This window comes from Puntigrus tetrazona, unplaced genomic scaffold (assembly GCF_018831695.1).
Source record: "Puntigrus tetrazona isolate hp1 unplaced genomic scaffold, ASM1883169v1 S000000302, whole genome shotgun sequence".
Taxonomy (NCBI): Eukaryota; Metazoa; Chordata; class Actinopteri; order Cypriniformes; family Cyprinidae; genus Puntigrus; species Puntigrus tetrazona.
The window spans coordinates 67501-82500 of record NW_025047962.1 but is presented as its reverse complement, the minus strand read 5'-3'; the positions used below and the strand labels follow the sequence as shown (position 1 = coordinate 82500).

The window sequence follows — 15000 nt, the reverse complement described above, 5'->3', positions numbered from 1 at the left end:
TGTGTCTGCTGTACATGACTGCGCAGGCTCTGCTGTATCCATGTCCTTTACATCTGCAGTCTGTGCATGCTTCTCTGTATCTGTGGTAAGGGTCTGCGCAGACTCCACTGTGTCTGCTTTAAGGGTCTGCACAGGCTCAGCCGTATCTGTAGTGAGGGTCTGCACGGGCTCCACTGTGTCTGCTGTACATGACTGCGCAGGCTCAGCTGTATCCATGTCCTTTACATCTGCAGTCTGTGCATGCTTCTCTGTATCTGTGGTAAGGGTCTGCGCAAACTCCGCTGTGTCTGCTTTAAGGGTCTGCACAGGCTCAGCCGTATCTGTAGTGAGGGTCTGCACGGGCTCCACTGTGTCTGCTGTATATGACTGCGCAGGCTCTGCTGTATCCATGTCCTTTACATCTGCAGTCTGTGCAGGCTTCTCCGTACCTATAGTGAGGGTCTGCGCAGGCTCCACTGTGTCTGCTGTATATGACTGCGCAGGCTCTGCTGTATCCATGTCCTTTACATCTGCAGTCTGTGCAGGCTTCTCCGTACCTATAGTGAGGGTCTGCGCAGGCTCCACTGTGTCTGCTGTATATGACTGCGCAGGTTCTGCTGTATCCATGTCCTTTACATCTGCAGTCTGTGCAGGCTTCTCCGTATCTGTGGTGAGGATCTGCGCAGACTTCTCCGTATCTGTGGTGAGGGTCTGCGCAGACTCCATTGTGTCTGCTGTAAGGGTTTGCAAAGGTTCAGATGTATCCATGTCCTTTACATCAGCTGTAAGAGTCTGCTCTGGCTCCACTGTATCAGCAGTATAGGTCTGCGCAGGCTCAGCTGTATCTATGTCCTTTACATCTGCAGTCTCCTCCGTAGCGGTGTTGAGGGTCTGCGCAGACTCCTCCGTAGCGGTGTTGAGGGTCTGCGCAGGCTCCTCCGTAGCGGTGTTGAGGGTCTGCGCAGGCTCCTCCGTAGCGGTGTTGAGGGTCTGAGCAGGCTCATCAGTTTCAGTCTTTTTTGCGAGGGTCTGTGCAGGATCAGCTGCGTCTGCACTGATGGTTTGTGTAGGCTCTGCTGTGTTTTCCATGAGGTTCTGCACTGGCTCATCTGTATCGGTCTCTTTCATGTCTGTACTGAGGGTCTGTGCAGACTTGGCTGCGTCTGGTGTGACCGCCGGCGTGGTTTCAGCTGCATCTTCACCGAGGGTCTGCACAGGCGACTCAGTCATGTCTGCAGTAAGGGCCTGCTCTGTAACAGCAGACTGCATGGACTTGGCAGCATCTGCAGTGCAGGTCTGGAGGGCTTCAGCTGTGTTTGCAGTGAAGGTGGGAGTTGACTCATCCGAATCTACTGTGAGAGGCTGCACAAACTCTGTAGCATCTGCAGTTAGGATCTGCATAGACTCAGCTACATCTTCGGGGACCGCTGGTTCAAACTCAGCTGCGTCTGCATTTAAAGTCTGCGTAGATTCAGCGGCGTATGTATGCATGTGTGTCTCTCTCTCACCAGTCTGCTCATCAGCAGTCTAAAATGACATTACAGAAAACACAATTTAAAAATAAGATGCGATGTCTCAAAGAGGAGATCCCCTACTAGGATCGCCACCTTAACGTGGTGGAGGGATTTAAGCCTAGGGGCTATATGCTCCTGGTAGGGTCTCCCAAGGCAAACAGGTCCTAGGTGACAAGCCCGACAAAGAGCGGTCCACCCCCACCCCTTATGAACAAAAAAAAAATAACAGAGTTGTGATGTCAACCAGTACGGCACAGCTGGGGCCCCGCCATGGAGCCAGGCCTGGGGCTGGGGCCAGCATGCAAGTGCCTGGTGGCTGGGTCTTACCCCAAGGGACACGGCCGGGCTCAGCCCGAAATAGCGGCGTGGGACCATCCTCCCATGGGCCCGCCACCTGCAGGAGGGACCGTAAGGGGCCAGTGCCTTGTGGTTTGGGCGGCAGTCGAAGGCGGGGACCTCGGCAACCCAACCCCTGGACATAGAATCTGGTTTTGGGGACATGGAATGTTACCTCTCTGGGGGGAAAGGAGTTGTTGCAGGAGATAGAGAGATACCGACTAGAGATTGTCGCGCTCACCTCCACGCGCTCAGCGGGCTGGTGTGGGCTTGCTCATAGCCCCACAGCTTAGCCGCCATGTGTTAGAGTTTACCCCGGTGGACGAGAGAGTCGCCTCCCTGCAACTTCAGGTTGGGGGGAGGACTCTGACTGTCATTTGTGCCTATGGGCCGAATGTCAGTGTAGAGTACCCAGCCTACTTGGAGTCCTTGGGAGGGGTGCTGGAAAGTGCTCCAACCAGGGACTCTATCGTCCTGCTGGGGGACTTCAACGCTCATGTTGGTGATGCTAGTGTACCTGGAGGGGCATGATTGGGAGGAATGCCCCCCCGATCTAAACCAGAGTGGTGTTCTGTTGTTGGAATTCTGTGCTAGTCACAGTCTGTCCATAACGAACACCATGTTCTAGCATAAGGGTGTCCACCAGTACATGTGGCACCAGGACACCCTAGGGTGGAGGTCGACGATCGACTTTGTGGTCGTATCATCTGATCTCAAGCCGCATGTCTTGGACACTCGAGTGAAGAGAGGGGCGGAGCTGTCAACTGATCACCTGGTGGTGAGTTGGATCCGTTGGTGGGGGAGGAGGCCAGACAGACTTGGCAGGCCCAAACGTCCTGTGAGGGTCTGTTAGGAATGACCCCTTTTAGGGAGATCTTCAACTCCCGCCTCTGGCAGAACTTTGACCTGATCCCGAGGGAGGCTGGAGACTGCTGGAGTCCAAATGGACTATGTTCTCAGCCTCTTTGGTCGACGCGGCCGTCTGGAGCTGTGGCCGTAAAGTCTCCGGTGCATGTCGTGGGGGCAACCCCCGAACGCGGTGGTGGACACCAGAAGGAAGGGATGCCGTCAAGCTGAAGGAGGAGTCCTATCGGGCCTGGTTGGCTCGTGGGACTCCTGAGGCAGCTGACAGGTACCGGTGGGCAAAGCGGACTGCTGCCCGGGTGGTTGTGCAGGCAACCACTCGTGTCTGGGAGGAGTTCCGGGAGGCCATGGAAAAGGACTATCGGACCGTCTCAAAGAGGTTCTGGCAAACCGTCCAACACCTCAGAAAGGGGAAGCAGTGCCCTGCCCACACCTTATACAGTGCTGGTAGGAACCTGCTAACCTCAACTGGGGACATTGTCGGGCGGTGGAAGGAATACTTTGAGGATCTCCTCAATCCCCACCGGGAGGAGGCCCCAGGGAAGACCTAGGACACGCTGGCGGGACTATGTCTCTCGGCTGGCCTGAGAGCGCCTCGGTGTTCCCCTGGAAGAGCTGGAGGAAGTGTCTGGGGAGAGGGAAGTCTGGGTGTCTCTGCTTAGACTGTTGCCCCCGCGACCCGGCCCCGGATAAGCGGTAGCGAAAAGGATGGATGGATAGATGCGATGTCTCAGAAATGTTTCTCAAGCAGTAAATCTGTATATTATTTTGATTTATGAAGATCATGTGACACTGAAGCCTGGAGTAATGATGCTGAAAATACAGCTGCGCTTCACAGAAATAAATTACCATTTAAAAGAATCAAATGGAAAGTGGTTATTTTAAATAGTAAAAACATTTCACAATATTGCTGCATTTGCTGTACTTTGGAACAATTAAATGCAAGTTTTTCAAAACAAAAAAGACTTTTGTCTGGTAGTGTATGACATCATGTGCTTACCTCTGAAGTCACTTCCTGTGACCCGAGAGCCTCCGTCTCCACGGGCTCGGCCTCAGAGTATTCCAGCGCACTTCCTGTGTCCTCGAGGCCTACAGGAAGCGCCTCGGCTACTGTGAGCTCGGAGGAGCGGGCGATGTCCGGATCCATGGAGAGCAGCGTAAGAGCCGCTTCCTTCATCTTCCTATCAGCCTCCGTCTCCTGCTGCGAGGTGCGGACGTCCATCAGGCTCAGGAGGGCGTCGGCCTCTGCAGACATTGGACAGGGCTCTTTAAGCACCGCCTCCTCGTCCTCAGACTCAGGAGTGATGTCACTCAGAGCGGCATAAGGGTCGTCGGGTAAAGCGGTGGTACTGGAGACGGTTTCCGGGGCATTCTCCTTCCCTCCCGACTTCCTGTCTGAGTCTTTCTGCACTTTTGTTTTCTTCACAACCTTTGTTTTCTCCTCAGAGGTTTTCTTGTCGTCTTTTTTCTGTTCTGCGGTTCCTGGTTTAGCCTTGGCTTCTGTTTTTTTCTCCAGTTTGGGAGTCTGAGGTTTAGACTTGTGTTTCTCCGTTAGGGATCTGACCTTCGTTCCTTCGGTCTCTGAGCCGGATCTGGTCTTGTCCGCATACGAATCCTTCCTGTCCACCCGCACCTTGGGCTTCTCTCCCACTTTAGCCTCCGGGTGACTCTTGGATCTTTTGGGAACCTCTTTAGGCGGCTTGTCTTTCTTGCGGCTGACCTCTGACCCCGTCTCAACCTCTGACCTCTCCTCTGAGGAGCCGGTGGAGTCCAGACGTCGAAGCAGCTTCGAGTCGCTCTTGCCGCTCGGCTTCGGTTTATCCTTCTCGTTCACAGCCGTCTTCCCTTTCTTCAGGCTCCCTTCGTCCGCCGCTTCTCGGGAAGACACAGAGCCCTTCCTGTCTGCTTTGACCTTTGACCACTTCTTCTCCTCAGCCACTCCTTTCTCGTCGATGTCTCCGCTCTTCCTGCTCTCCATCTTGAGTTTGTGCTTGAGTCGTTCTTCAGGGACACCGCGCTCTTTCTCCTTCTCTTTGCGCTCCTTCTCTTTGGAGAGCGAGTCTTTGCGAGCGGTTTTCCTCCGCTCTTCTGTGCCCAGCTCCAGATCCAGGATGAAGGAGTGAACGCGGTTCTTGTCCACAATTTTCTCCTCTCCGTCCGTCTTCTTTCTGCGCTGATGCTCCTCCAGATCAGACGGCCGTCTCACTGACTTCAGACCTGCGGCCTTCACCTTCAGAGACAGGCAGAAGAGTTCATTAGGAGAGAGAGAGAGAGAGAGAGAGAGAGAGAGAGAGAGACAGAGAGAGAGAGAGAGAGAGAGAGAGAAAGAGAGAGAGAGAGACAGAGAGAGAGAGAGACAGAGACACACTTACATCTTTGTTGACGTCAACTTCAGTATCGTTTTTCTTCCTCTCATCATCTTTCCTGAAAAGAAACAGTGAGAAGTGTCTTACCATGTCTGTTTTAGGGCTTAAACAATTAGTCAACATCAAAAATGATTGACAATTTTTTCCATGACAAAATCTATGTATTAGTGAATGCAAAAAAATTAATAAATTACATTAAAGTGACTGTTTGGTTCGCAGAGATTAAAGCTTAATGTAGCTTTGATTATCAGCTGTTTTAACCATGACTTACAAAAGGAGACAAACGTTATACAGTTTTTAATGAATGAGAATGTCTTTATGTCATCTCTTTATGTATTGTAAAAAAAAATTTGAATTGAAATTGAAATTATACAATATAATTGTTGGACATTTTCAAAAACGTTTGGCTTATTTTATTACTTCAAATGTAACTCAATTTTTCATTCACTATAAACTGAATGATAGAACAAAACCTGATTTGTTGACTAATGTGATGATTGTTATAATGATTAATCTATCAAAATAAACATCTGCTGCAGCCCTAGACTGTTTACGTATTATTTTGAGCTTTCTGAAAGACCAGCAGCACCAATCTGATTGACTTCAGAGAACCGACGGTCGAACCTGGAGTCTCTCTTTCTCTGTCTGCTCAGAGCCACTTTCTTCTCAAGGACCTTCTTCTCTTTTCGAGCCTCTTTCGCTCGAGGTCTTTGATCCACCTCTCTCTTCCGATCTGAGAGGAGAAAAGCACAGCTGAGTTCAGACCATAGATACACATGCACACACACACAGACAGACAGACACACACACACATACTTAGAGAGAGAGAGAGAGAGAGAGAGACACAGACAGACAGACAGACGCTCTCACACACACGCATGCTCTCACACACACACTGGTACCCTGTTCTTCGTTCTGAGCTGCTCTCAGTCTGCGTTTCTCCTCCATTCGCTCTCGGTTCTGCTGCCTCTTCAACAGACGCTCCTCTTTGTCTTTGGCCTGCGGAGTGAAAGTTAATTGAATCATTTCTATCAGATCGGAATGGTTTGAACTTTTTACAACAAACAAAAACCACACAAAAATCAACAATTAATAAAACAAGCAATAATTTTGTGAGGTGGAATGAAAATGTGGCTGTGTGTAGATATATAGGAAAAACAAACACTGATTCTTAAATCCTAAGAATCTTTTTTTTTACTTTGTGATGCCAATAAATCTGTGCTTTTTTTGTGTGTGTGTGAGAGTGAGTGTGTGTGTGTGTGTGTGTCTCTCACCGCTGAGCGCCTGCGCTGCTCCACCGTCACCTCGTCATCAGAGTCGCTGTAGTAGCGCGAGTACAGGAAGGGTTTGTGAACGTATCCCTGTCTCACGCCGCGAGGCTTCTTCTCCTGACCCTCAGAGTCTTCAGCAGTCGGTGTTTTCCGGCCTCCCTCAGCTACGCGCACACACGCACACACACACACACACGTTTGAGCGCTGCAGTCACACACACATTGGTCGATCATGATACACACTCCTCACCATCAGAGCTGATCTCTCCCTCCTCGGTGGACTCAGACGGAGGCTCGTCGTCTTCAGTGTCTCCCTCGAACGAGGACAGATCGCTGGTGTGGACCGAGCTCACGGTGATGTCACTGAGACCCTCCAGATCAGAGTCCTCCAGAGAGTACTCTAACAACACACACACACAGCGCTGAAACACTCGATGCGATCTAAACATACCGCTATAATCAACACTTTCCACCATCAGTCACTTTCTACCTTCTCTCAGTCGCTCTCTGGTCTTCTGTTTGACGCTGGAGGGTTTCTGGGAGTCAGAGTCATGGCTCTCCTCTCGCATCTTTCCTGAGCATTTACTCTCTGCGTCTCCCTCCTCCTTCACATCCTCCATCTCGATCTCCATCTCCACTTCCTCCTGCTCCTGCTCTTTCTCAGGCTCCTCCTCCGGCTCCTCCTTCATCTCCGCGGGGAGCTGCTCCTCCTCGGTCAGGCTGATGTCCATCTCCTCCTCTGTGTGAAGGTCGTCAGTGGTCTCTGGGATCTGGACATCGGCGCTGGAGCTCATAGCCGGAGCTGTCCGAGAGACACCAGAAACACGACTTACTCTCCCGATCGCTTTTAATGAGAAGACTGTATGCGAGAAGCTCACCGCCATCGCTCCCGACGTCTTCGCAGAGAGAGAGAGAGAGAGAGAGAGAGAGACAGAGAGAGAGAGAGACAGAGAGAGAGAGAGAGAGAGAGAGAGAGAGAGAGAGAGAGAGAGAGAGACAGAGAGAGAGACAGAGAGAGAGAGAGAGAGAGAGAGAGAGAGAGAGAGAGAGAGAGAGAGAGAGAGAGAGAGAGAGAGAGAGAGAGAGAGAGGTGTTCTGCAGGAAGGGGCGGAGCTACAGGAGGAAGCTCGTCCTCGTCTATGTGGCCGTTTGGAGACAGAAACTTCCGGACGACCCGCTCCACCTGCGGTCGAAAGGTGTGATGGACCTTCGGGTCGACGACCTGAGCCACGATCCTGTCCACTCCCTGCTCCAACATCCCTGACCTGAGAGAGAGAGAGAGAGAGAGAGAGAGAGAGAGAGAGAGACAGAGAGAGAGAGAGAGAGAGAGAGAGAGAGAGAGAGAGAGAGACAGAGAGAGAGAGAGAGAGAGAGACAGAGAGAGAGAGAGACAGAGAGAGAGAGAGAGAGAGAGAGAGAGAGAGAGAGAGAGAGAGAGAGAGAGAGAGAGAGAGAGAGAGAGAGAGAGAGAGAGAGAGAGAGAGAGAGAGAGAGAGAGAGAGAGAGAGAGAGAGAGAGAGAGAGAGAGAGAGAGAGAGAGAGAGAGAGAGAGAGAGAGAGAGAGAGAGAGACAGAGAGAGAGAGAGACAGAGAGAGAGAGACAGAGAGAGATGCGTTTATGAATTAATATTTTTATGTGTAATACACATCTGTTCTAGATTCACTGTCGTTCTTTAAAGCACACTGAAGTCAGACGTACTGCAGGACCAGCTGTCTGATGCTGTTTCTCAGCTGGTTCTTGTTCAGTTGAGGGCTCCATGTGTGGTTTGCCAGATGATTGGACACAAAGTTGTCGACTCGCTGTCTTAAGTGCAAATACGCCGGCTGAGAGAAAGAAAACAACACAATTAACCCCTTAAAGCTACTGTGTCCGGTCTGACGCGTGAACTTCCACGTAGAGATCAGTGTGTGTCTCACATCTCAAGTACTTAAATAGTTTTTTTTCTTCTCCCCTCTTCAAACGGCCCCCGATACGACCTGAATTCTTCTACGCTTACAGGGCCTTTCTTTGCAGAAGATCTTCACCGGAGGCGAGGTGAACAGCATCGTTAAAACCATGATTTATTACGCTACCAATTTGCTGCTTATGAAGCTTTTATGTTTATTATATATAGTCACAACTGAAAGCAGATGATTTTAGGACCCGAGAAGACCTTTCAGTGATCAAGCTCCGCTGTTAAATCAGTTTCACTCTCCTCACGACTTCTGTCTCTGGTTGAGAGTTCAGAGAGTTTTCCAGTAAAAGCTCTTTTAGTTTAATTTAGAAACACTGTCTGATTCTGATCAAGTAAAGGTCAGTCGTATCTCCAGATCAACTCTTACTGTCTTCACTTGATTCTCCATCAATCGTTTTCTAGATCTTCAGGATCTTTTACTTTACTTTCACCGTTCCTCCAAAACATCTCACATCTTCCGAGGGGATGAATAATACGTTTATATCCTTTCAGTCTGAGACAGTATTAGACCCTATAGACTGATATTTAGATCACTTTTATGTCCGTATCTGTTACAAAGATCTCCTTAATCTAACTTACTTTACAAGCATCAACATATTATATTAAAACAACGCTGTGAATACTAATATTAATTCTTTTTTTTTCGGACCGATCGGGAGTTTCAGAAACAAAACTAAATAATTAACAAAAACCTGTGAGCTGCTAAATTAACAAAAAGTGCGGGAATTAAAAATAAAAGAGCGATTAACCGCGACACTCTCGTTTATAATATCAATCAATTGATTATAATATATTATTAGTATTATGACGGTATTATAAGAAATCGCCAGGGTACTGTTTACCTCAGAGAACACTATGTTATCGAGTCAGAGTCGCGGTAAAAGTGTGGTATTTCGGTGTTGTTGTGAGGTAAATGTGTGTGTGTTTGCCTTTGTGTCCACGTCCGCGAGACAGTCTCTGCGGAACTGATCGAACAGACCCTCCGTCTTCAGGTGATTCACGATCGCCGACACCAGCTGCGGATCTCCGGGGTGAAGAGCCGCCATCGCCGAACCGAAACACCGGCAGAACCTCCGGGACGAGCAGAACCGCCGCCGCGCGTCACACAACACACAGCCGGCCGGAAGTTTACACCGCGCGCCGGAAACGGGAGAAGAAGAAGAACCGCGCGGGAACTCAGCGCCATCTAACGGCCGAGGAGATGCGTTTTTGCTGCTTTGTTTAGTGACAGCTCGCACAACGTCGTACTAATAACAACTATTGTAACAATAAATAACAATTAAAACGACGCTTTTCTGCAGTGCTGCGTGGGAGAACCGAAGCTTTGAATCAACCGATTCGCAAACCGATTCACTGTTTGATGATTCACGAATCGCGCGGGTGACGCCTGCTGGTCACGCTGCGTCAGTGCAACTTAAACTCAGATCAAACACGAATGAAAAAACACAGCTTTTACAAAACCATTATAATATATTGAATGCAATTAACTGCATGAACACAATACAATCAAGCCTGAAGCATCTGTATAATGCATGCCATTTTATTAAATTACCTTTCATTTTATTAAAGCGTATAATAAATGTCGGCGGTCTCATTGAGTCTGAGTCAGAGATCATCCAAATTGAAAATGATTCGCTAAGTTTCAGAAGCATCACTTCAACGGTACGCCTGGTCTTTGATAGTGCTCGTTTGAAGCAAAGGGTACGAAAAAGGTTTGGCAGCGGTGGGATTCGAACCCACGCCCCCGAAGAGACTGGAGCCTTAATCCAGCGCCTTAGACCGCTCGGCCACGCTACCCATAAACCACTGCGCAGCAAGACGCCTCTAGAACTCACAGAAACAACTCGGAAAACGAAAGAGCTTGGTTTTAACAGATGGGAATCCAAAATATTTTTTTTTGTGTGTATTTTCGTAACATCATTTTTTTGGGGCAAGATACTTCTGTGGCTCGCGAGAAGTAAAGTAATTCAACGAGTACTGTAACTACTTGCAATAAAGTAATATAAAATAAAAATATTTTTAACTTCTAATGAATTGAGCAACTACCCTAACACTTAACATTGCTTTAATCCATTAAGCATGAAAGAATGAAAACTATCCCGTGGAACCAACTGAAAAATATGGAAATGTACAGAAGTCAGTGACAGTTGACGCGAAAATTAACTTTATAAAACTAACTCTTGTTCTAATTGACTTCCATAGAAAGAAAAAAAAATAAATCCCGTGAAAGTCAATAGAAGAAGCTACCATCAACTGTTTAGTCCAACATTCATCAAAACATGAAAGTGAATAAAATTCAACTACTTTTGGGTAAAATATCCCTTGAAGTTATTTCAACAGTAGTTAAACCAGGAACTAGTGATTCTAGTCAAGCATCTACACACTGCTAGTCAAGTACAACTAGTTCTAGTTATGGCTGTGTTGAAGACATTAATACAGAAAGCTACATTAAGCCTGAACACAGTCATAAATCAAAGCAGTACAACACCGAACGTCCTTAAAACATCTGATTAGATTTAATAGTTTCATAAAACAGACATAGACAGTAAAACAACATGAATATGAACAGAACAGCAGAACTAAAGCGACAAGACAGCGTAAAACAGAAGGAAACGAGCTTTAGAGTTCATTTACATCTGGGCTCATCAACGGTCACAAATTAACACGTTTGTAACCAATTAATGGAGCAGACCGGTGTCTCAAACAGGTCCTTGAGTGTCAGCGCTGCGTGTTGCAGACGGGCGGCAGCACCCTGCGGGAGTTGGCTTTCACCCACGGGTGCTCCATGACGCTCCGCAGCGGCAGACGCATGACGGGACTGTGACGCAGCAGCTTGGAGATCAGGTCTCGAGCGCCCTCAGAAACCACCTTCGGGAACTGAAGATCCACCTACAAAACAAGGACCATATTTTAAAAATGTACAGTTTTCTTTACGGAAAAATTTTGGTTAGAAGAAAACATTTGAAATTTGCGCTTATGTATTAGAGCTCATTCTTTATTGATGGACAGCGAGGGTTCACACACACACACACACACACACCTTAGTGATGCGCTTGTATGTCTCGGTGTGACTGGCCGTCTCGAACGGAGGGTTCCCCACCAAACACTCGTAACACAGCACCCCGATACACCACAGATCCACCTTCTCATCGTGTGTGTGACCCTCGATCATCTCTGGAGGAAGATAGTCCAGAGTGCCACACATCGTCCTCCGCCTGAGACAGAGACCATTAACCATCAACTAAATAAAGACAACTCTGACACTCAAAGCATCTTAAATCTTCAAGCCTGATCTCATGATAACCGCTGGAGACTGATACAGCACTGAACAGCTCTACAGAAACCAGCATAAGAACAGCTCTTACGTTTAACATCCTTTCATTAAAGTTTCAGTGTTATTTCACATGATTAACACACCGCTTTATTTCGCTCTGTACAATCAGGAAGTGATCATTTCCTAAAAGCTTTCAGTGATTCTGCTTAAAAATATCTAATCTAGTCCTGTTTACATGAAATGAACGTCTCCTGAGCAGGTTTGAGTTAACAGACCTGCTCAAACCAAACCAATCAGATGAAGTCAAGGGTCCTGGTGCATTATGGGAGTGTTACCTGAGAGATGGAGCGTGGACGGACCAACCGAAGTCTGCGATCTTCAGCTCTCCTCTGTACCCCAGCAGAAGGTTCTCAGGTTTAATGTCTCGGTGGATCACCTTCTTCTCGTGACAGTACAGAAGAGCATCGGCCAGCTCCTCCATGTACTGCAACAGAAACAACACCACAGTCCATGAATTTAACATTTTAATACAGAAAATAACGGGAGTACTTCATAAAACAATTGATTAAAATTCAAATATGAAATAGGACTGAATTATTTTGTACTGAACACTTGTTTGATGAGTCACTAACACAGGTTTAGAGCTAGTGGACTTTAGCTTCTGAAAGTAACTCTCTCTTCAGATATTGAAAAGCTTCAGAAACATTCGTCAATCAAAACAGCTCCTTAAGTGTAACGTGTTCAGTATGAAGCTGAGAGAGAGACAGAGAGAGAGTGTGTGTGTGTGTGTGTGAGAGAGAGTGTGTGTGTGTGTGTGTGTGTGTGAGTGAGAGAGACAGAGAGAGAGAGTGTGTGTGTGAGAGAGAGAGAGAGAGAGAGAGAGAGAGAGAGTGTGTGTGAGAGAGAGAGAGAGAGAGAGAGAGAGAGAGAGAGTGTGTGTGTGTGTGTGAGAGAGAGAGAGAGAGAGAGAGAGAGAGTGTGTGTGTGTGAGAGAGAGAGTGTGTGTGTGTGTGTGGTGACTCACGGTGGCCGAGCGCTGGTCATCAAAGCGTCCGCAGCGCTGCAGCTCTTTATACATCTCTCCTCGAGGAGCGTACTCCAGCACCAGAAACACTCGGGTGTTGTCGTGGAAGTAGTTGTAGAAGCGCAGGATGTTGGGATGCCTGCAAACATCAACCAAAAGACATTTTACTCGAACTAATTCAAACTGTTTGGTGTGTGCTGCAGTGACTTGTGTTCTTTCTGTTCTCAGTCTGCTTCAATGATCAATGAATCTTGATAAAATAAATAAAAAAGCTTAGATTTGTACAAATACAGGAAAAACAAAACACCATGTTCAACCAAGTCTCTATTTTTATGATTTTTAAAAAGTGTAACTGCATCATGATTCAAGCAACTTAACTTAAACCGGAAAACTAGAAAAATCTTTCACAAAAAAAATAAAAATAAAGTTGGTAAATAAGTGATTTATTAAATGTGTTAAACTGTGCTTTGGTATAAATATTACAAGTTACATCTTAAATGTTGTATTTGATTTTTTTTCCTCTAAAAGGCAAGAGCCATTTTTTGTTATTTAATATTGGCAGTGAAAGGAAAAAACTAATTGAGTTAATGTGAGGTCATCTCTAACGGATCTTCTGTAGAGGAGATGAAGAGCGCACCGGAGGTGAGACTGGATCTCGATCTCTCTCCTCAGCTGATGCTCCACACCTTCCTTCTCCATCTGAGACTTGAAGAGCACCTTCAGAGCCACGATCACCTTCAGCTTCCGCTCGCGCGCCAGGTACACGTTACCAAACTTGCCCTTCCCCAGCGGACGGCCGATGTCGAAGTTCTTCACAGAGAACTTCCTGAAGAGAGAGAACATGACGCTCCAAGCTCAAAAAACCACTCGTCTTAAATCAACATTAAGTACATTAAGTCTCCAAAAAAACCCTAATTGAGTTGAGTTTGTCCTTAAACTGCTGAAAACACACGCTCGTTTTAAAAGTAAACTTAATTCCACCAATTCTGATCATTCTGCTTCAACAAATGCGTCATGTGGAAAAAAAAAAGCCTCTAACATGTTTTTTTTTTTTTTATTGTGTGTGGATTCAGTCCTTTTTCTCCACATGTACTGCTTTAACAGACTGAGGTTGATTTTGATTGCTTCTATTATCCTCAAAATCATCTGCTAAATACTAGAACAAGTAGAAACAAGTACAAACTACGATCACTTGCATCTTATTCATTATGATCTTATCAAATCAAGACACATTTAATTTAAAAAACCCATCTGATCACAGGGTCAGAAATCAACTTAAATCACTTTAGGGTCGCACTTTATATTAGAAGGCCTTCACCACCATGTTCTGAGCTGGATACGGGTAAGTTAGGACAGGTTTAGTGGTATGGGTAGGTTGAGAGGTGGGTTAAGGGATGGCTCGGTGTAACTACATATAGGTATTTTTAAGAAATATAATGTACATAATAAGTGCAAGCTATTAAATGATTCATTTAAAAACAAGTAGACAGTATTTAAGTGGGACTCTTCAGTTCGGACCACACTGGAAAATATTTTAAGATGTTGTTTAAGACGATGTAACTGTGCATCTCAAGTCTCTTGATTTACTATTTATTTTATTATTAAGATTGAGATCTCTGTACTTGAAAACAAGACTTTAATGCTGAGGATGAACATGATTCATGATTCAGGCTCTAGCACAAATAAAAACCTTACAAGGGATTTAAAGAGGACTCACTTTGTGAGTGACTTCACAGGAACTCTCCCAGGACCTGAAAGAAGACCAGACTGAATCAGAGCAGCATTTAAACTAAAGTCAAGTTTGATGTGTGTGTGTGTGTGTACTGAGCATATTAATAGTGTAGATATACATAAACATGCCATACCTTTATCAATAAAACAGAGCGTCTATAAATTATATGAACAAATATACATACATTTTGTATAGAGTAACTGTGTGTGTGTGTTTTCATATAAAAGTACACACATTTTGGATGCAATTATTTGACAGAACCAAAAAAAAAATCTTACTCTGGAAAACAAGATAACTCAAAAGTAATCTTATTATGTGTAATCAAATTATTCCTAATTAAACGAGCAGTGTATTCAGTATCATTCTGTATATTACTGAACATCTGGTATATAGACAGTGTTTGTTGGTTATTCTGGAGGTGTTAACATTACCTGTAACAGCCCGTGTGTCTTGATTCACTTCAACTCTGAGAGGAACAACAGCAGCCACCTACAACACACACACACACACACACACACACCTCAGTGAGGACATTACATAGACGTCCATTGATTTTCTAGCAGGTTAACAGTAATTAAACCCTAAACATACTAATCACAGAAACACTAGATCTACATCTAAACTACTTCTGTCTGATTTATAAACATCTTAATCTAGTGAGGATCTGTCAGGAGTCTTACTAGTG

The 15000-nt window shown here is 46.2% G+C and overlaps 3 protein-coding genes and 1 non-coding gene across 4 annotated transcripts in view; all 4 read right to left on the bottom strand.

Annotated features, from left to right (window-relative positions):
• bod1l1 (biorientation of chromosomes in cell division 1-like 1) overlaps positions 1-7230 on the bottom strand; it is a 12549-nt gene extending 5319 nt beyond the window's left edge. Inside the window, exons 1-9 of the mRNA XM_043231343.1 lie at positions 7209-7230; positions 6821-7132; positions 6581-6730; positions 6334-6494; positions 5962-6058; positions 5684-5792; positions 5066-5117; positions 3694-4923; positions 1-1506 (exon numbers count right to left, since the gene is read on the bottom strand). The exon at positions 1-1506 is cut by the window's left edge and continues 148 nt beyond it. Coding sequence (XP_043087278.1) covers positions 1-1506; positions 3694-4923; positions 5066-5117; positions 5684-5792; positions 5962-6058; positions 6334-6494; positions 6581-6730; positions 6821-7124 — 3609 coding nt within the window. The 5' untranslated portion in view covers positions 7125-7132; positions 7209-7230. The remainder of the gene's footprint in view (positions 1507-3693; positions 4924-5065; positions 5118-5683; positions 5793-5961; positions 6059-6333; positions 6495-6580; positions 6731-6820; positions 7133-7208) is intronic.
• Positions 7231-7417: 187 nt separating this feature from the next.
• LOC122333620 (biorientation of chromosomes in cell division protein 1-like) lies at positions 7418-9844 on the bottom strand (the record flags this gene model as incomplete). Its single annotated transcript, XM_043231315.1, has 4 exons — positions 9838-9844; positions 9215-9471; positions 8030-8154; positions 7418-7595 (listed from the first exon to the last, which is right to left on the bottom strand). Coding segments are annotated over exons 1-4 (567 nt in total), but the record flags the coding sequence as incomplete, so codon positions are not given.
• A 156-nt stretch (positions 9845-10000) lies between these two features.
• Positions 10001-10082, bottom strand: trnal-aag. The gene has a single exon. It is a non-coding gene; the product is annotated as a tRNA-Leu (tRNA).
• A 697-nt stretch (positions 10083-10779) lies between these two features.
• aurkb (aurora kinase B) overlaps positions 10780-15000 on the bottom strand; it is a 4763-nt gene continuing 542 nt past the window's right edge. The window contains exons 3-9 of the mRNA XM_043231345.1: positions 14747-14804; positions 14301-14334; positions 13221-13409; positions 12584-12722; positions 11895-12043; positions 11326-11500; positions 10780-11174 (exon numbers count right to left, since the gene is read on the bottom strand). Coding sequence (XP_043087280.1) covers positions 11004-11174; positions 11326-11500; positions 11895-12043; positions 12584-12722; positions 13221-13409; positions 14301-14334; positions 14747-14804 — 915 coding nt within the window. The 3' untranslated portion in view covers positions 10780-11003. The remainder of the gene's footprint in view (positions 11175-11325; positions 11501-11894; positions 12044-12583; positions 12723-13220; positions 13410-14300; positions 14335-14746; positions 14805-15000) is intronic.